The following is a 21,891-nucleotide window of genomic DNA, read 5'->3' as shown; positions in this document are numbered from 1 at the left end:
CATGGTGTCTGGACAAGTCACATAAAATACACATATATGACATATATAAAATTGTAAATTTAAATTTCGAATACATCTTATGAAATGGCAATTTTTGCAAATCCTTCGTCATAGATTGTTTGCATTTAAATATTCTTCACAGTAAAATACAATTCTATACTAAAACATTTTTGACGGGTGTGTACAATTGAATATAAATAAAGGTGTTTGAAGGTGGTTGTCAATGTCATGGTGAATTTCATATGTTTGTACTTCCGTTGTCCAAAACAATTATATTAAGCAAAAAATACCTGAAATGATATCACAACAAAATAAAAATTGAGCAGTGTATCGAAAATTGAACAATTAAAATGAACTTGAAATCAAGATTTCAAGCTGAGTCACTTCACGACGCGACGGTTCGATTGTTAGTATCCACAATCCACAATCGAGTCACCACCTGAAGACGATTGTGGATACTAACAATCGAAGCGTCGTGAAGTAACTTGGCTTGACATCTTTCAAGACGTTGCACAGGTGCCTGATGGTTTTACTTCAACTCTCTGCGCGGCATTAGCTGGGTGGCATGTCATAATGTACCTCTCCGGAATATTAATCATATATATCATATATATATATATATATATCGAATAATGAAACTAATTTTCCTTTATTTTCAGTATTTCAATATTAAATTTCACAAAAAGGATTTGAAACTTTATATCTTTTATTAATTATCTGCGAGCGGTTTCGACAGCTGGTCGTACTGTCATCTTCTAAGCACTTCTAGGCACTCCTGAGGAATGCCTAGAAGATGAAAGTACAACCAGCTGTCGAAAGCGCTCGCAGATAATTAATAAAAGATATAAAGCTTCAAATTCTTTTTGTGAAATTATATATATATATATATATATATATATATATATATATATATATATATATATATATATATATATATATATATATATATATATATATATATATATATATATATATATATATATATATATATATATATATATATATATATATATATACACTAGCAAAGCTAGTTGAGATTGTTGAAAATTATCCCTATTTCATATAGAAATTTCCCCAATATTCTATCTATTCAACAGTCTCAAGTAGCTCCGCTAACATTTTCAATCATCCTTATTTTAAATATAAATTTCCCCAAAATTCTATCTATTTATCAGTCTGAAGTAGTTCCGCTAACATTTTCAATTATTCCTATTTCAAATAGAAATTTCCACAAAATTTTTTCTATTCAACATTCTCAAGTAGCTCCGCTAATATTTTCAATTATCCCTATTTCATATAGAAATTTACACAAAATTTTTTCTGTTTCACTAGTTCGGACTTCCATTGTCTACTATATAAAATGATATGAAATCCCTGAAACAAGTAAAAGAGAATAATTAAAAAAAGAATAGTTGAAAATAACAATTATATTAAGCAACAATAAACCTGAAATGAAATGATAGTGAAATAACCTACAAGTAAAAATACAATAATTGAATAAATAAAAATTAAAGGAATGAAAAAAGAAAATAATAAAAATAAAAAAGTGTAGAGATTCCAAGTCACGTTAGTTCACGACGTTTCGATTGTTGGTATCTACAATCGTCTTCGGGTGATGACTGACAGTCATCACCCGAAGACGATTGTAGATACCAACAATCGAAACGTCGTGAACTAACGTGACTTGGAATCTCTACACTTTTTTATTTTTATTATTTTCTTTTTTCATTCCTTTAATTTTTATTTATTCAATTATTGTATTTTTACTTGTAGGTTATTTCACTATCATTTCATTTCAGGTTTATTGTTGCTTAATATAATTGTTATTTTCAACTATTCTTTTTTTAATTATTCTCTTTTACTTGTTTCAGGGATTTCAAATCATTTTATATAGTAGACAATGGAAGTCCGAACTAGTGAAACTCATCACGAAACATTGTCAATCACCTTCAAACAAACGTTAAAATTTTTTCTATTCAACATTCTCAAGTAGCTCCGCTAATATTTTCAATTATCCCTATTTCATATAGAAATTTCCCCAAAATTTTATCTATTCAACAGTCTCAAGTAGCTCCGCTAACATTTTCAATTATCCTTATTTTAAATGGAACTTTCCCTGAAATTCTATTTATTCAACAATCCTACTAGCTCCGTTAACACTTTCAATTATCCCTTTTTGAATAGAAATTTCCCCAAAATTCTATCTATTCAACAGTCTCAAGTAGCTCCGCTAACATTTTCTATTATCCTTATTTTAAATAAAAATTTCCCCAAAATTTTATCGATTCAACAATCTCAACTAGTTGAGATTGTTGAAAATTATCCCTATATCATATAGAAATTTCCCCAATATTCTATCTATTCAACAGTCTCAAGTAGCTTCCCTAACATTTTCAATTATCCTTATTTTAAATATAAATTTCCCCAAAATTCTATCTATTTATCAGTCTGAAGTAATTCCGCTAACATTTTCAATTATTCCTATTTCAAATAGAAATTTCCACAAATTTTTTTCTATTCAACATTCTCAAGTAGCTCCGCTAATATTTTCAATTATTCCTATTTCAAATAGAAATTTCCACATAATTTTTTCTATTCAACATTCTCAAGTAGCTCCGCTAATATTTTCAATTATCCCTATTTCATATAGAAATTTCCCCAAAATTTTATCTATTCAACAGTCTCAAGTAGCTCCGCTAACATTTTCAATTATCCTTATTTTAAATGGAACTTTCCCTGAAATTCTATTTATTCAACAATCCTACTAGCTCCGTTAACACTTTCAATTATCCCTTTTTAAATAGAAATTTCCCCAAAATTCTATCTATTCAACAGTCTCAAGTAGCTCCGCTAACATTTTCTATTATCCTTATTTTAAATAAAAATTTCCCCAAAATTTTATCAATTCAACAATCTCAACTAGTTGAGATTGTTGAAAATTATCCCTATATCATATAGAAATTTCCCCAATATTCTATCTATTCAACAGTCTAAAGTAGCTTCGCTAACATTTTCAATTATCCTTATTTTAAATATAAATTTCCCCAAAATTCTATCTATTTATCAGTCTAAAGTAGTTCCGTTAACACTTTCAATTATTCCTATTTCAAATAGAAATTTCCACAAAATTCTATCTATTCAACATTCTCAAGTAGCTCCGCTAATATTTTCAATTATCCTTATTTCAAATAGAAATTTCCCCAAAATTGTATCTATTCAACAGTCTCAAGTAGCTTCCCTAACATTTTCAATTATCCTTATTTTAAATATAAATTTCCCCAAAATTCTATCTATTTATCAGTCTGAAGTAATTCCGCTAACATTTTCAATTATTCCTATTTCAAATAGAAATTTCCACAAATTTTTTTCTATTCAACATTCTCAAGTAGCTCCGCTAATATTTTCAATTATTCCTATTTCAAATAGAAATTTCCACAAAATTTTTTCTATTCAACATTCTCAAGTAGCTCCGCTAATATTTTCAATTATCCCTATTTCATATAGAAATTTCCCCAAAATTTTATCTATTCAACAGTCTCAAGTAGCTCCGCTAACATTTTCAATTATCCTTATTTTAAATGGAACTTTCCCTGAAATTCTATTTATTCAACAATCCTACTAGCTCCGTTAACACTTTCAATTATCCCTTTTTAAATAGAAATTTCCCCAAAATTCTATCTATTCAACAGTATCAAGTAGCTTCGCTAACATTTTCTATTATCCTTATTTTAAATAAAAATTTCCCCAAAATTTTATCAATTCAACAATCTCAACGAGTTGAGATTGTTGAAAATTATCCCTATATCATATAGAAATTTCCCCAATATTCTATCTATTCAACAGTCTCAAGTAGCTTCGCTAACATTTTCAATTATCCTTATTTTAAATATAAATTTCCCCAAAATTCTATCTATTTATCAGTCTAAAGTAGTTCCGTTAACACTTTCAATTATTCCTATTTCAAATAGAAATTTCCACAAAATTCTATCTATTCAACATTCTCAAGTAGCTCCGCTAATATTTTCAATTATCCTTATTTCAAATAGAAATTTCCCCAAAATTGTATCTATTCAACAATCTCAACTAGCTCTGCTAACACTTTCAATTATCCCTATTTCATATAGAAATTTCCCCAATTTTCTATCTATTCAACAGTCTCAACTAGCTCCGCTAACATTTTCAATTATCCTTATTTTAAATAGAAGTTTGCCCAAAATTCCATCTATCCAACAGCCTCAAGTAGCTCCGCTAACATTTTCAATTATCCTCATTTTAAATAAAAATTTTCCCAAAATTCTATCTATTCAACAGTCCCAAGTAGCTCCGCTAACACTTTCGATTATCCTTATTTTGAATAGAATGTTCCCCAAAATTCTATCATTTCAACAATCCTACTAGCTCGGTTAACACTTTCAATTATCCCTTTTTAAATAGAAATGTTCACAAAATTCTATCTATTCAACAGTGTCAAGTAGCTCCGCTATCACTTTCAATTATTCCTATTTTAAATACAAATTTTCCCAAAATTCTATCTATTCAACAGTCAAGTAGCTTCGCTAACATGTTCAATTATCCTTATTTCAAATAGAAATTTCTCCAAAATTCTATCTATTCAACATCTCAAGTAGCTCCGCTAACATTTTCAATTATCCCGATTTTAGTTAGAAATTTCCCAAAATTCTATGTATTCAACAGTCTCAAGTAGCTCCGCTAACACTTTCAATTATCCCTATTTTGAATAGAAATTTCCCTTAAATTCTATCTATTCAACAGTCTCAAGTAGCTCCGCTAACATTTTCAATTATCCTTATTTTAAATAGAAATTTTCCCAAAATTCTATCTATTCAACAGTCTCAAGTAGCTCCGCTAACACTTTCGATTATCTCTATTTTAAATAGAAATTCCCCCAAAATTCTATCTATTCAACAGTCTAAAGTAGCTCCGCTAATATTTTCAATTATCCCTATTTTAAACAGACATTTCTTCAAAATTCTATCTATTCAGGACATATTTCGGTGTATCATTTCCGAGGCTCTGGTCTATTATATATATTTCTCACAGTCGTAGAATCTTTATGTAGAGTCGTAGGGGGCTGTAGAAAATCATTCTTCAGAGCCGTAGGGAGCTGTGTGGCATGGTTAAGTTGTTAGAAACGCAAGTTTATGAATGCACAAAATGGGAATCTCTTTTAACTTCACTAATGCTTTCAATTATCCCCATTTCAAATAGAAATTTCCCAAAAAATTCTATCTTTTCAACAATCAAATAGTCACTAACACTTTCATCTATCTTTTTTAATAGAATTCCCCCCCAAAATCCCATTTTATAACCATATTTTTACCTCGAAAATATTTTGAATAAAAAAAATTTTAATAGGTTAAAAATTTCTGATTTTTTTTTAATTTTACATATTTTGCAAAAAAAAATTTGCACAAGTTTTGAAAAAAATTTAGCCCATTACAAAAATGTTATGAAACCTAGTAAAATTTTTGCAATTTTTCAAAGACACCTTCCTCAAAATCGGTCAAAATTGCGTCAATTTTGCGTACTTTTTGCCTTCAATTTTTTATTTTTGTAACTTATATGATTTATTTTTGATATTTTTTTCCTGTAATTTTATTTTTTTTTTATATTTTTCAACATATTTCTCTTATCACTCATTTTTTAACAAATTTAGCACCTAACACTTTCAAAATTAAATTTTTAATAATTTCATCAAATAATTATCATTTGCAATAATTCAATTAATATGATTTTTATTCTTTAATTATATAAAAATTTTCTGGTATATTAAGGATGAAGGAACCTTTTTTTTCAAATAATTTTATGGTATTATATAAAAATTATATTTATTAATAATTTATTATATTTTGTTAATTATACATGATTATATTTATATACTAATGAATATATTATTTTTAATTTTTAGTACCTACTTTAATATAATATATAATTCCGATAATTTTGTGTAATGTAATTTTTTGCATTTTTTTGTATTTTTTTAGGACTTTTTCTGATAAACTACCAGAAAAAACTATGCACCAAAAGTTCATAAAAAAATTACATAAGCTTTTTCTAATAAAGACCTTAGTATGAGTTATAAGAAAAAGTATAAGAAAAAATAAGAAAAAATCCTCCTCATAGAGTTTCTCTAATATATTAAATTAGTCAAAAATGCGCGATATCTCACAAAAGGATAATTTTTATAGAATCATTCATGTGTGAAATTACCCACCACCACACTCTCGTAAATTACATTTAATGGCATTACCCATTTCTACAAATATCAAAAATTTGAGTACATTGAATACTAAAATGTATAAAGATAAGTTAATTAAGCTTCTGGATCCATACCCCATTTATAAAGGTTTTTACCCATTTTCTTTATAATTGTAAATATATTTAAATTATTATTTTTTCCATTTCAATTTTTGGTGCTCTGATTGCTATTTCTTCATATCCTTGATTTGGAATATGGATTGGTTTGGAAATTAACCTTCTTTCAATCATTTCCTCATTGAAATCCCCGCAAAGATTATACCCCACTGAATTAGCAATAAAATATTTTATCACACAACGATTGGCATCTGTAGTTGTTTTGTTTTCAATTTTGATATTAAATAATTTAAATAAATTTATTTTCAGAAATTTAAATTTTTCCATAATTTAAATATTGAATTCAGCCCTTCTATTAAAAATTAGAATAGCAAAAATAGCATTTACTCAATTAACTTAGCAAAAATTAAGTCCGATAGTTATTTTAACGTATAATCTTAATACAAGGAAAAATGGAAAGCAGGGATAAGTGAAAGTATTTGAACGACCTATAAATAGTCATCTCTCCGAGGAATCCGTCCAGTCATCACCCGAAGACGATTGTAGATACTAACAATCAAAACTAACGTGACTTATTTTCTTTTTTCATTCCTTTATTTTTATTTTGTTTTTATTTATTCAATTGTTATATTTTAACTTGTAGTTTATTTCACTATTATTTCATTTTAGGTTTATTTTGCTTAATAGAATTGTTATTTTCAGCTATCCTTTTTTAATTATTCTTTTTTATTAGTAGATGTTTATTGACTATATTGTCTTCCAGAAGTAATGAAAGTAATAATGAAAGAATGCTCACATAGAGGGATTCTTTCACCGACTTGCTACATTCAATTTTTTTCAACATTAATATTTAATTTTTTGTACCGTATTACACTATTACCAAAGACAAACAGCCTTCCGACGGGATACTGACAACATTCCATTTATTCAAATTTTTTCCAGTCTTTCAGCTTAGATCATCATAAATTGTACTTGCTGAAACTCAAATCAAAGTACTAGCCGGAACTAGGTTTAGAGATAAATAAACTTAACCGTATTGAAGATATTCAAAAATAGTTTATGAACTTCATCTCCTGTCACCGCCAACTCCGTTGGTGAAATTTACGTCGAGTAGAATATGGTAGTTTTGGTGTTTTGAAAAAGTGCTTGTTTTGGATTTATTCTATGCCAGAAGTTTCAATTTTATTCGAAAACAATAGTAATTTGGTTACATGAGATCGTAAAACATTATTCAATTCATCGATTCTATACGCCTGCATGAGAGAAAATGTATTTCTGAAAAAAATTATTGATTTTTTTCAGTGCCAACCTCAAGAAGGAAACAAGCCATTCTTCAAGATTTGGAATCAGTTTCAAGGATCACCCATTTACCAATCATTGAATCAGCATGGCATTACGCAGAAAACATTTATTCAAAAATTAAGGTCAGTAGTAAAATTGTACTTATCCAGTTACCAGGGGTTTTGTAGAATCAAACAGAATTGGTCTATGTCAATGTTTTCGAATATTTGAAAATGATGACGTCTGCAATTTTCATTCGTTTTTGTATTGTTGAACAATACGTGAATATCTTCAAAGAAAACGGATACATTGCTCAAAGCTCAATGATTAGGGATATTTAATGGCATTAGTGGACAATTTGCACCCTACGAAATGTCTTTGTTTTTTTTTTTGTTTGAAGATGTATTCTTTTCGCTATTTCAGCAACTTCAGCTGACATAACATTATCTGGCAAATATCTACTGGAAATCACCTACTTCTCTATCCAATACCACAACTTATATTGGATTATTCCCTTATCACGAAACATTTTTGCAAGATCTCCCTGAAATCATTCGAAATCACCTTCAGACTGGTTCTGTTGTAACTCTACTTCACTCTTTCAGATGGAGGATTCATGAAAGCGTCAATGAAATGAGTCGAGTACAGTTCAAGTAGTGCAACCTACCTTCCAACAGCTCCCCTTTAATAATATAGTTGGAGAGCTAACCAATTTTATTATTCAATAATAATCATTTCTGATATAATAAATATTTCATTTATATAGGTGAGTGGAAAAGTAGGGATTAAAATAACAGGGTGATAGTTGAAAATACTTCTGAATACTACTTACTCACATAAACATAATTTCTTTTCCATGTTCTCTGTTTCACTATCACTGTCGTCATTTGAATTAATAATGTATTTATTTCCACCATTAATATAGAAGTGTCGAATCTCTATATATTCTTTTTCAACTAAAATTACTTTTTTAATCCTTTTCTGCCAGTCTTCTTCGGTAATATTAGATACTTCTCCTTCAACTAGCTCTATTACCCTCTTATCAAATTTTGGAAAATTATTTTTATGCCTGATGCTTTGTTTCAATTTTCCCCAAATCAACTCAATGGGATTGAAAACACAAAAATAGGGGGAAGTCTCAGTATGGTGTGTCCATACTTTTCAGCAATACTCTGAAGGGCATACACTTTCTCAAATGTTTTGATATGTAAGACTTCAAGTAATTGGTTTTTGGTATAGTTATCTTCAAAATAAAAATTGTTATCCATTAAAAAACTGTGTATTTCATCTTTCCTCAAATTTTTATTCGGTACTTTGATGAGTTGTCATTAATGATAGGAATCGTTGTCAAGAACTATTACACTATTCGCATCCAAATTTGGGATCAATGTGTTTTCAAACCATTCCTCAAAAATATTAGCTTTCATGTTCTTATGATAGTCATTATTGCAGTCCTCAAGTTTTTTTCAGATAATTTCAAAGAATTTAGAACCCACCCTTCACTTCCTCCGCAATGCACAATAATTAGTCGCTATCCTTTGTTTGCAGGCATGTTAAGCGTACACATTCTCGAACCATTAGTCCACCCTTTCGTAACTGTATCGTGAGTGTCATACAAAGTTTCGCCCAAATAGAAAATTTGCCGTTGTTCTTGTCTATATTTATTTATTTGTTCTATGTATTTGTTACGCAATTCCACTATTCTTCTGCTTTCCATAAATGCTTGACGTTTGTTTATTATTTCAAATCTAAATCTTACTTTCTTTATCCAATTCTGATGAGTTTTGTCACAGCAGCTCACGTTATGGCCTGAAGTATTCAATTTCTTCCTTATGCTTTCAGTTGTAGGAATCTCATTCTTTTGAAACAGTCGTATATTGTTTTTTCAATGATTTTATTAGATGAACATCTAAAGATTTTGGTAATCCCGTATCACATTGCGTCTTGCGTTCATAAGGTTTGCTTTTGACTTTTTTACGTACAGTTGAGAAAGGAATTTCGGTCAAATCTGATGTTACTTGTAATAGTTTGTTTTCTTCGAAACCAAATTTGAGATGTAGATTTGTATATACATTGAAACATACTCTCTGTATTTTAATATTCAAATGTATCCAAATCTTATTCACTGGTACCTCTTTTTCGCATTGTTCACCATCGCTATTAGAATCACTGCACAGGAAAAAGTCTGCGTTGTCATCACACTCGTTAAGACTATTAATACTTGTTCAAGGGCGCTACATTTCAAACAAATAATAAAAAATTCAACTAATTATAACTGCACCAATATCGAATTTCAACACTCAAATCGCGGTCAATTCCTGAATGAACATTGACAACACGACTGTTATAACCATCCTCGCATTCTATTCGTCACCGTGAAATGACTTAAAATTTAATTTTATGATTCTTCAGTTCATGTAGATTAGTTGACAGCGGCTTTATTTCTCTGTATTGGCTTTTTTGGCCTTTGAGAGTGCCGACAACTTTAAGTGTACACAATACCGGTTACTTCGACTATACCTGACAGCATTACCGTATTGGCACTAGTCTGTATGTTATCACTCGATTGACTTGAACAAATGCATGTCGGATATAATTCAAAACTCGTTGTGTTATCAGCCAGAAAATTAGTATTGTTCCGGTAGAAATTTGTCAGATCATAGAAGGTATGATTGTTTTGAACTGATTTTGATGCCGTTTTCACTAATGTGTTATGATAAACTTCACTTAATACTTAGTGTTTGATTTATTGAAATCGAATCATAAATAAATAAGTAATGCAAATTTGAAAAATCATGTCAGATATTTGTTTGAAAAGATATTATGAGAATATACTGTTCAGTTGAGTTCAAAATATGTCGGCCTAAAATATGGTTAAATATCCATTGTTTGTGAAACGATATTTCAATGAATCAAAACATGAGAACTTTTTGCTGATAGAAAATGTGAAAAAACTCTAACACTGAAGTATGGAGTGTGTTGTCTTATCTCAATTGAACAATATGATCCATTTCAACTTTTGTAGGGATTTATGTGAAATCAAAATGAATGTGCTAACCGTTATTTATGGAAATACTTTACTCTTTTTGTCATCATTAAAAATTTTTGAAGGGTGTCACGCATTTAGAACGAAATATGAAAAATATATGGGAAAAAGGTTTTGGCTCTCTACGTCTCCATCTTAAAACAAAATTGGGAATCTTTCATAGAATGGGAGAAAACAATCGATTTCAAAAAATTAACTCTATGCAAAGATGTGTAGATTATGCAAAGTAACTTTCAGCCACACACTGGAAGAAAAAGACCACCCAAAACAACTACTTTCATATAAACATTAAATTACACGAAAGAAAAATACTTTCGAAAGAACTACTTTTATATAAACATTGAATTATACAAAAACACTTTTTTCTATCAAGTTTGTACTCCAAATATTCGTTATGGAATCGAATCAGATATCATTCATTGGATTGCTACACAATATATTAACTGAAAGAGGTTAAGTTTCCCTCACATAGAACACTGTCATCCTCAATGGTGGACATCCGATGTTTCGGAATAAGACATTTGCGTTATTGCCTCTTCAGCATCAATCTGGATAACATTATGAGATGAGGCACTCAATGCATTCATAAAATTACTATTTTACGTTAAGGATTCTCGTTTAAATTTCAATTAAAACAAGATTCCTATGGCTAATATTTGGTCGAATCAGCGAATGAAAGGTAATTTCATTGATGACATGAGTAGATTTTCGTGACATAATTTTAAGTATTTTATTTTTCCAGGGAGCGAATTCTTTGATTCACTGGACATTGGATACAGCTGAGTTATCTGCACAATCTGTTTTGGAAACTGCATCCCCTGCAATAATTCTCTTGCATGGTCCCATTTCATCTCTTGACAAAGTGGTGTGTAAGAGTCTTGATATTGTAGAGCAAGCGGTTCCTTCGATAAATTTACCACCGGAAATGGTAAACACTATTCTTTCAAAGAATCAACAAATTCATGAATATATGTTGATTTTCAGATATATTATAATACAAAACAATACGTAACAGAGGTGAGTACAAAACTAGCCCAGCCAGTTTTAAAGAGGGCCGATTCAGTAAAACAAATTGGAAACACAGTTCTGGCAAGTAAATATACTGCTTTTGCTGCAAATACTTTGGACGATGCTCTGGATGTGGCTGAAAAATATGTTGATAAATATCTGCCTGATGATGAAGATGATCAAACAATTAACGGTAAGTCATAGTTATTCTAATTGAGTTATTAATCATGAACAGCTGTAATGAGTTGTTTGGAGTTATTTACTTTCAATAATTGAGCAATGCATCTTTAGGTAATTGTTACCTTCCACAATCTGAAAAAATATAAAAATTATAATGGAGAACTTTATACAAGTGTAGAAGAGCAAACTTTTTAGTTTACCCCGATAAGTTCGGCGTAAAAATCAAAGTATGTTTCATAAAGAAAAATCTTCTATTTATCAGTAACTTGTCGTATTTAACAATTTTGCCTATCAAAAAAATTATTAAGAAATAATACTTATCTTTTACGTTTCGGAGGCCAAAATCTGCCTCCGTCTTCAAAAAGTCGAATATATACGCAGTTATTCCTTTTTTGATAGCTTATTTCTTCACTTCTTCGACAGATGTCAAAGAAGTTTTGAAACATGAAATTATGTCAATGTTGTTGATTGACAACTGAAACATTCGATGTAATACAAGGTACTCTCCGATATCAGTTTGTTGCCATTTCGCCACTATCCAAAGTTTTCTTCAAGATGGGTAGCCAAGTACGATCTATTTCTAAGGAGCTATTCGAGATATAATTCTCTCCAGACATGAGAATATAGCTGATTCTTTAAGCTTACGTCTCTTAGAATGAGGCTCATTGGTAATCTTTCTTGTCCTATTCCATTCCACCCGATGTTCACCGTCTGATTTTAAAATGTGTTCTGATAATTTTGATACTGTCAATTGTCTATTTTTTATATAATCCCGATGTTCATTCTCACGCACTTTCAATGGTCTTGAGGTTTCACCAATGTAACTTTTACCACAAGAAATGAAAGTGCGTGAGAATGAAGATCGATATTATATGAAAAATAGACAATTGACAGGATCAAAATTATCAGAACACATTTTAAAATCAGACGGTGAACATCGGGTGGAATGGAATAGGACAAGAAAGATTACCAATGATTCTCATTCTAAGAGACGTAAGCTGAAAGAATCTGCGTATATTCTCATGTCTGGAGAGAATTGTATCTCGAATGGCTCCTTATAAATAGACTGTACTTGGCTACCCATCTTGAAGAAAACTTTGGATAGTGGCGAAATGGCAACAAACGGATATCGGAGAGTACCTTGTGTTACATCGAATGTTTCAGTTGTTTCAAAACTTCTTTGACATCTGTCGAAGAAGTAAAGAAATAAGCTATCAAAAAAGGAATAACTGCTTATATATTCGAATTTTTTATCCATTTCTGAAGACGGAGGCAGATTTTGGCCTTCGAAACGTAAAAGATAAGTTTTATTTCTTAATAGAAGATTTTTCTTTGTGAAAAATACTTTGATTTTTACGCAGTAACTTATCGGGGTAAACTAAAAAGTTTGCCCTTCTACACATGTATAAAGTTCTCCATTATAATTTTTATATATTTTCATATTGTGGAAGGTAACAATTACCCAAAAAAGGTCGATAAAAAACTGATTTTTTCCTACACAAAAAATGACTTTCGTTGAATATGCATCTTTAGGCTTTTGGTTATTTGTAATTGATGAAAATTGATTATAGCAATATAAACTTTGGAAACAAATTTTTCAGACAATCATGGGCCCATCAACGGACCAAGAGATAAGGCAATACAAACAATACATCACGTAGATCGGTTTTCTAGAAAATTGAGAAGAAGATTAACCCACAGGACAATAGCGGAAGTTGAGGCATTAAAACACCAGAGTGCTGAAGCTGTTCATGTTCTTATCTATGTTGTAGAACTGGTAAGTTTATGAATTTGTCGTGCAAGTATTATAATCGTACAAATCAATGCATTGTAAACTTCTGCTTGTTTCATAAGTTCGAACTAACTTCAATTATTTTTCAGGTCACAACAGATCCGGTTTTGGCATTCAAAAAAGGAAAAGAGCTTTGGGTCGACCTCAGTAAAGATGAACCCGAAAATCAAGCCAGACCCGACAATTTGGAACAGTTGATTGTTTTGTTGACAAGAGAATCAGCTAGAAGGGTTGTTCATCTCGTCAATTTTACTGGAGACGTACTCAGCAGACTTCCCAAAAGAGTTTCACGTTCTATCAATTTCCTCGTGAAAATGTCTTTATATCTTACTGATTCGGTAGCAAAAGTAAGTACTTAAAATAAATGTATTGGTAATAGGTAATAGCTGGCAAATCTAGTTGTGCCTCTGAGATGCGCGAACGATAGAGATGGAAACTGTCCACTAACAACTTTTATCAGGAAATACAACTGAGAAAAAAATTTGGCCTAAATAAATTTGGCAATTGTTGACCACTACACAAATATCAGTAGGGAACGGAAACCCCAATTCTTCCTTTTGTGGAGGTGGAAAATAATTGAAAGATGAATGATGAATGAATTACGAGAAAAATGATAAACTCTCAGCCGATAATTGATAGGAATGATAGCAGGCAGATTATCTACAAAACATTTCTTGCAATATCGATGATAACATAACACTATATACATAGATGAAATTCATAATTTTTTTTTCGAAGATTGGTTGCTTAACGATTAGAATATGATTTTTCTAATTCTAATCTCTCATCTCTTATTCTTGTCTAATTTTCATAACCGGTTTTCTTCCGACACCAATTTCTTATAATCATCAAAATTTATCTCGTTGTGATAATCACCTGTATAATGAATCCGTCTTATGTAATCATTAGGTACAAACTTATTTTTACCATCCCCATGTATTATGATACCAAACGTTGCCGTTCACTAACAGGTTTTTTCAGACCTTCCATGGTATGATCACTGTAACCGAGTGTAACCTTTTTGGTTAGTATGTGTAGCGTGAATATATGTTTCATCCATATAAATAATAGGTCGACATTCTTTTCTATAGGTCTGCATTTTATTTGAAAATTCTATCCTAAGTAGTCGAATAGACTGGCGTCCCATCCATCATTTTCTGTTATTTTTCACCTTTCTCTATCAAAATACAAGTTCATGAATTTTTTTTCGCAAAGACTCCCTGTTACCCTGATAGTCAATATCTCGAATGATAGTTAAGCGTAGAATATTGTTTCTCTTTGCTGTGGAAATTGATTATACATCTGCGTAATTTGCCAAATCAGCATCATTCATCACAATTAATAATTTTTGATACATCTCTCTTCATTCGGAGTTGAAAATGTTTCTCGTACAGTGTAGCAGTCACATCCATATGACCTCAACTACTCGTTCTTGACCCTTCAAAGTTAAAATACAATATCGGTTACAATTTTACATGATATTCTTGCATAATACTTCTAACCTTCACAAGAGGAATTCTTATTCCATCTGCCCTTGCTTTCGCTTGCATAGATCTCAATACTTCACAATTTGTCTGCTCTGTTCACTGAGAACCTAGTTTTTCAGTTTTCTTTTCGAAGACATTTTCAAATACAACAAATACTGACAGTTCACCTCACAAAATAATTTCTTCACCAACTGTACTTACACGATGTTCGATACACGAGTTCTTCGATGTTGCTGATCTATTGCGCATCCAATGTTCAGAGGTACAGCTAGAATTGATGAGTTGGAATCAAGTCTACCAATACAATATTCACAACTGGTTTAATTTTATACTCGTTTTATCTGAATTGATCCAATATTTAAGAGTTCTGCGTTACAATCAGAAGAACCGTGGCGGTCGCTACACCAGCCGACTGTTTCATTACAAAAACCGTGAGTGAGACAATGAAAGTAACCCATAACCCGATGCGATATGACGCGAATTGGGTGGGTCTATGGAGATTTCCCTATTTCACAGGGTTTACACTAGCAAATAGCTGTTCCGATAAATAATAATCTTGGCTAATTTTATTTTATACAAGCAACCGCTGATATTGAAAGTAGCAGCCTATATTATATACAGTGTCACCATTAAAGTGCGCACAATATGGGAAACTTTTTCTTCGAAAAGTTTCAATGAAGTTTAACTTCGGCACTTTTTTGTGCTTTAAATTTAACTTAAAATGATACGGCCAACTGCGACCTACTGACGTTAGTGTTTGTCAAATTCAACTTTTTTTTTTGAAAAAAACTGAAAAAGTGCATTTCTAGATAGAATTTAACAAAAGTTACTTGAAAAAGTTGGGTCTACGGCAATTTTATATCCATATGCCAAATTTTATGCAACTAGGATAAAGTTAACGTTTTGCTTATTTTTGACAGATATCCCCTTTATTTTAAAAAACAAGTTCGGTTAATTGTCATCAATTCATGTCATGTCAGACACAACTAAAGAACTGCAATGAGTATCAATAAAATTACTAGAGTTGAAATTACAAAATTTCAATATTCAGTATTTAGAGATTATTCATAAACGGTAAGGATGCTTAATCATATTGAATGAAATTTTTAAGTAGGTCTTGACAAACAAAATGCATGCTATGGTAGTGTCAAGTTGTTGATTTACTTGTCGAATTTTTAACAGTTATTGTTGCAATAATGTCTCTTCAGGAAAGAATAGAAATAGTTTTGATATGTGGTGAGAACACACCATACCGGCAAGTAGCTAACATTTTTAATGAAAGGCATCCAGGAAAAAATGTTCAACATACTACTGTGTCAAGGATAATGTCGAAATTCAGAGAAACAGAATCCGTAGCAAATCAATTTAAGAAAAAGCACACTCCAAGTAAATATGATGAGGAGGCACAACTTAACATTTGTTTAAAAGTTATTGAACACGGGCAAACGAGCATAACCGATATTATAAAAAATACCGATTACAAGAGAGAAAGTGTTAGAAACATTTTATTGAAGAATGAATTTTGGCCTTACTAGCCAAAATTTATTAACACATTAAAAGAACGAGATTTTGATGTCCGTTTGGAGTTTTCATTCTGATTTCAAGGAGAGAGAGAAGAAAGTGTCTTTACACTTTCTTACGGAAACTTTTTTCCGTATAAAATTTTATGGACAGATGAGGCAACGTTCTCTTCAAATGGAACGGTGAGTTCTCAAAATTGCCGATGGTAGGCCCAAGAAAATCCCAATTACACAGTTGAATGTGGAGATCAGTATCCCTTTAAAACTGATGTATGGTGTGGGATACTTAACGACCAAATAATTGGGCAATTTTCTAAATAATGCGGTTAGTAAAGTTTCAGATAATATGCCTTTAAATATTAAATACGACCTATGGTATCAGCTTGATGGCGCACCAATACATCACACGGTTGCTGTAAAACAGTCCCTCCAACAAATGTTCAGAGGAAAAGTTATTGGACATAACTGGGAACATTATTTGGCCACCTAGATCACCCGAATTCACGCCTTTAGACTTTTTCTTGTGGAGTTACCTGAAACAAAAAGTGTACCGAAGTAGACCATTTACTGATATACAACATCTGGGAAATACTATTCGCGAGTGCTGTGCAAATATAAATCCCTGATTTATTAAAAATGCAGTTACAGATGCAGAAGGACCATAATTTGTATTGAACGTGGAGGACGACATACTGAAATGTAGGCTATAAGTGTTTGACAACCTCATTTAGATCAATAAGTAATTTTTTGTACCCATTTGTATTTTCTATAATATTATTGTTGTTTAAAATTCATAATGATAATAGTTCTATCGAAATAATCTGCATTTTTTTCAGTCGCCTCTGCTTTTTCGAAATCAAAGGTTTGTTTAAGAAAATAGCCAAGTGATTGAAACTTTGCACCAGTCATTTGAAATTTTTATAGCAAATTTTTAATTTCTCTCTAAAAATGTCTGTATAGGTAAAAATTTATCAGAAAAGTTAAGTTCCATGATGAGTTTGTTATGTATACATGAAGTGATGACAATTAATCGAACTTGTTTTTTAAAATAAAGGGAATATCTCACAAAAATAAGCAAAACGTTAACTTTATCCTAGTTGCATAAAATTTGGCATATGGATATAAAATTGCCATAGACACAACGTTTTCAAGTAACTTTTTGTTAAATTCGATCTAGAAATGCATTTTTTCAATTTTTTTCAAAAAAAAAGTTGAATTTGACAAACACTGAACGTCAGTGGGTCGCAGTTGGCCGCATCATTTTAAGTTAAACTTAAAGCACAAACAAGTGCCGAAGTTGAACTTCATTGAAACTTTTCCGAAAAAAAGTTTACCATATGGTGCACACTTTAATGGTGACACTGTATAATAAAGGGTATTATGTATAGTACAGGGTGTCCCAGAATTCAGATAACAAATTATATCTTCGTTATTTGTAAAGCCAGAAAAATGAAACGAAGGTGGTATTGAAAGACATCAGGATGCTCTACTGAGATCGTCTTCTGATTCTTTGTAAGAATTGAAATTTATAAGAAACTACACATAACTTTGTTTTTCCAATTGCGTCCCATTTTGCGTATCTAGGTCACTGTAGATAATTCTCATGAAATTTGTCCCATAATTCAGTTAATAAAGCCATATTTGTATCGGTCAGCTGGGAGAGACGGTGGAATGTCTTTTTGAGAACATCCCCGACATTTTTTTAAGGACAAAATACAAGCACTCAAGAAAAATCCTTGAGCCGCTTTAAGAGTGGTGCCTGTGTGAAAGTAGCAATTCGCTGGAGGTCAAATTCATTTCTCAAAATGTTCTCATGAAATTTATTTCACATAGACGCAGTTCCCCAAATGAAAGAGTTCTTGAACAGTGAAGTTGAGGTGTATTGAGTTGAACGTCAAAACGATGCTAATCATCTTTCAAAGAACTATCCTCAAATTCAATTTTTGAAATGACATCCCCAAAAATTCACACACGAATTTTTGAATCTTCCTGTCACTGTTAATATTGGTATGAACCACTTCCGAAATTCCCATAAAAAATTCACAAAAACATTCGGATATACAAAAAACTCAGTTATCCACAATGAATTTAATGCCAGTTCATCTATTCCAGTACAGTTATTACGGATTCAAATATAGTCAATGACTTATAAACTTTGACCTTTGTTATTGAACCCCAACGAATATGATGATTTGCTACTTATGTACCGAGAATCTCGAAGTGTTTCTAACTAGATATTTCGATTTAATCATGAACGTGTTTTCAAATTATGGTACATGATAATACAGATTTCCTGATGACGCTAAAGTAGTGGAAGCAGTTTTCATAATAATTTCAACACACACAACGTACATTACTGGTCCAATCACATTGAAAGGCAAACATTTCAAACGAAATGCAGTGTGATCGTGTGGGGTGGACTTTACAATTACTAGCACATTGAGCAATATGTTTTCAATGGTACTTCAATGTGACCTCGACAATCAGATTTTCCGCTGAACATCTTGTGTGAACTATTAGAATATATCCCACTATCCGAGCGAACAATGATGATATGGCAACAATATGGTGCTCATCCATATAAATCGCACATGATTACCCAATATCTTGATGATATATATGCTCAGAGATGATACGTTGACCAGCCCGTACCCCTGTTATGACTCCACTAGATTTTGTCTATGTGCTCTTCTATGTATTTATTGAATTCCTTCAACAGATAAGAATAATCTCATGAATCGAATATGTCGTGAATAACATCAAATCACACAGCTATACCATTTGTCTATACTAGGAAACTTATGGGACGATATGAAGCTCGTGAGCTTTACGTTCGGATATATTTTGACAATGAAGTTAGAGGTACCAGTTGAAAAAAAGAAGTTGAAGGATAATTCCTTAGGAACTGCAGTGGTTACAATGATTTCAAAGATGATCTTAGAAGGTTATTCTAATGTCTTTTGGGATAGCCTTCGTTTTATCTTTCTAGGTATACAAATAACGGAGATATCGCTTTTTAACTGAATTCTGGGACATCCTTTATACATACTATTATGCTAGCAATATTTATATTTTTGTTTATTGGTTTTTATGATGTTTGTGTCGGATACGCCATTGTCATCGCCAAGACAACTATCGTTATCATCACTGGTATTAACTTTTTTCAATAAGGACACTGGACTATGGCCAGACGTTTTAAACGCATTTTCCATACATTATTTGATATAAAATCCAAGTAAACAAGTTAACCTACATACTTTTTTACGTGATTCTTCGGATAAAAAATTTTTCGAGTATTATTACGTAAGGTATTTAGCAAATGGTGAAAAGTATTACAGAGTGCCAGCTGCATGCAGTGTTCTGGTGTTATAGTAGTGCACACATCTGTAATTCGTTATCGTAGTTCTTTGATAGAATGATTGTTTTGTCGAAAATAGCCGCTTCGCATAACCCCTTAAGAAGAAGTCAAGGGGAGCAAGGTCGTAGGAACTTGGTGGCCAATCTACGCCTCATCCGACGACCCATTCTGATGAAAATTTGGATCATAATCGAAAGCATCATTTTCAATAGCAGCTTTTCCAGGTGTGGTTGCTTCTTCTGAAAGTTTCAAGTATAAGCGATATGTCGATAAAAAAGAACCAATTACCATGAATTATGAATGGGCGTCTCCAATCCATCATGGATTTCAATCAATCCAGTATCGGCAGTTCTGTCTGTTACCAGAACCATTTATATAGTTGAAGGTATTTGAGTTGTGTGGAAATTAATTTACTTCTTGCACAAAATGGATTGGAAAGGGTTAAAATTTACACTGTTTCAGAATTGCATGTATTGTTTATTTCCCTATCTACTGCGACAGATATTGTGCACACTGATTGATAGAGTTGAATAGCAATGTTAGGTACCCAAAACTTCAATTTGAAGCTCCTCGTTTTTACCGGACCAGGTCTTGCGTTTTTTACGCTGGAAATTGTAGTGAATTTTTAACAAATACATTTCAAGTAACTAGAAGAAATTGTTCTATCTGTAAAAACAACATTGGACAATCTTGCGGTCTCATGATAATTTCGATTAGCTCGTCAAAGAAATAAATTCATTTCAACTTGTCGTTATTTGAGCGAATAATATGGAAATGAATGAAAAATATCACAAACTCAATTAATTTTTTTTTAATGTCAGTGTCAATGAAAAACTCAATCAAAGAGTACTCAATGAGAATAATAAGAAAATCGTGTAATAATAAAATTTACAACGCGTCACAAATGAAAACACTTTTTTTTTGTCAGATTAATTGAAATTCTTCTCATTCGGAAATGTACTTGTTTCTTCCAGGCCCTTAAAATGAGCTACATTTCGATAAAAGGTTCTCAAGATTTTGGGGTGCAGAGCTCTGATGCTGCCCCTGTAAGTGTGAAAAAGTTGCAAGTGCGTAAAGAAGTACATGTAAGGACATGTACTTGTAGCAATACGTACAAGGGTAGGTACGTATATAATTGCCAAAATTTGTTTTCCCCTCTTCACTGACTTCGTAGATGTTAATCCGTACTGTATCTTCTTGGACACCTGATAGATGTACACGAATCTTAACTTTGTCCTTCCAAGCAACAGATAGCTCCAAAACATTATCATGTATAATGAACGTGATCTCCTAGACAAGGCTGCTTGTATAGAGTGGCTATAAGGAATAACCAATTTTTTTTAAATAATATGTTGTTGGGTATAGAAGTTTAACAAATTGAGAAAACAAAAACAATTTTGTGTATTTAACATTGAATGAACTACAAAAAATGGGGTCATTTTATTTCAGCAGAACAAACGGAAAAATAATTTTTGATTTCAAAATGACGTTTTAGCGTATGAATTTGAAAAAATAATAAATCTTTTTGCCATTTTAGACCGATTACCGATTCTGAAGAATTGCTACTAGAAGAATCATCATTAAAAATAATTATCAACGGCTTTATGTCAACTAAATCATCCATTAGATGGAGTAATCTTAAAATTTTCATTTCTACTTCATCTTTTACATGCCCTACGCAATTATTTCAGTTTTCAGCGGAAAGAGACGAAACAGCTCTATTAAACATTTCAAAAATATTTTCAAGATCGTAAAATTCAAAAGTATTGTTTTTTGTCGATATAGTTTTTTATGAATATTATGGAGTTTTATCCAAACATGGAACCGTTATTTTTAACACCTCGACACATTTAATCTACCTCTTGAAGATGATCATTTGGTGA

The 21,891-nt window shown here is 31.3% G+C and overlaps 1 protein-coding gene across 7 annotated transcripts in view; it reads left to right on the top strand.

Annotated features, from left to right (window-relative positions):
- Positions 1–21,891, top strand: part of LOC111505337 (lipid storage droplets surface-binding protein 1) — a 50,582-nt gene that overhangs the window by 16,329 nt on the left and 12,362 nt on the right. For 5 of the 7 annotated variants that reach the window (XM_074176275.1, XM_074176247.1, XM_074176239.1 and 2 more), the window contains 5 exons: positions 7,639–7,760; positions 11,406–11,591; positions 11,648–11,864; positions 13,453–13,628; positions 13,733–13,990. In XM_074176275.1, the coding sequence (XP_074032376.1) occupies positions 7,639–7,760; positions 11,406–11,591; positions 11,648–11,864; positions 13,453–13,628; positions 13,733–13,990 (959 nt within the window). Of the gene's footprint in view, positions 1–7,638; positions 7,761–11,405; positions 11,592–11,647; positions 11,865–13,452; positions 13,629–13,732; positions 13,991–20,982; positions 21,205–21,891 lie in introns of those variants that run through there. The other 2 variants (XM_023160127.2, XM_023160124.2) reach the window with 2 other exon arrangements.

This window comes from Leptinotarsa decemlineata, unplaced genomic scaffold (assembly GCF_025532065.1).
Source record: "Leptinotarsa decemlineata unplaced genomic scaffold, Ldec_3_MD MMD2_P_RNA_scaffold_14, whole genome shotgun sequence".
Lineage (NCBI taxonomy): Eukaryota > Metazoa > Arthropoda > Insecta > Coleoptera > Chrysomelidae > Leptinotarsa > Leptinotarsa decemlineata.
Note: the sequence above shows the minus strand (reverse complement) of the source record. Positions and strands in the feature narration are given on the sequence as shown.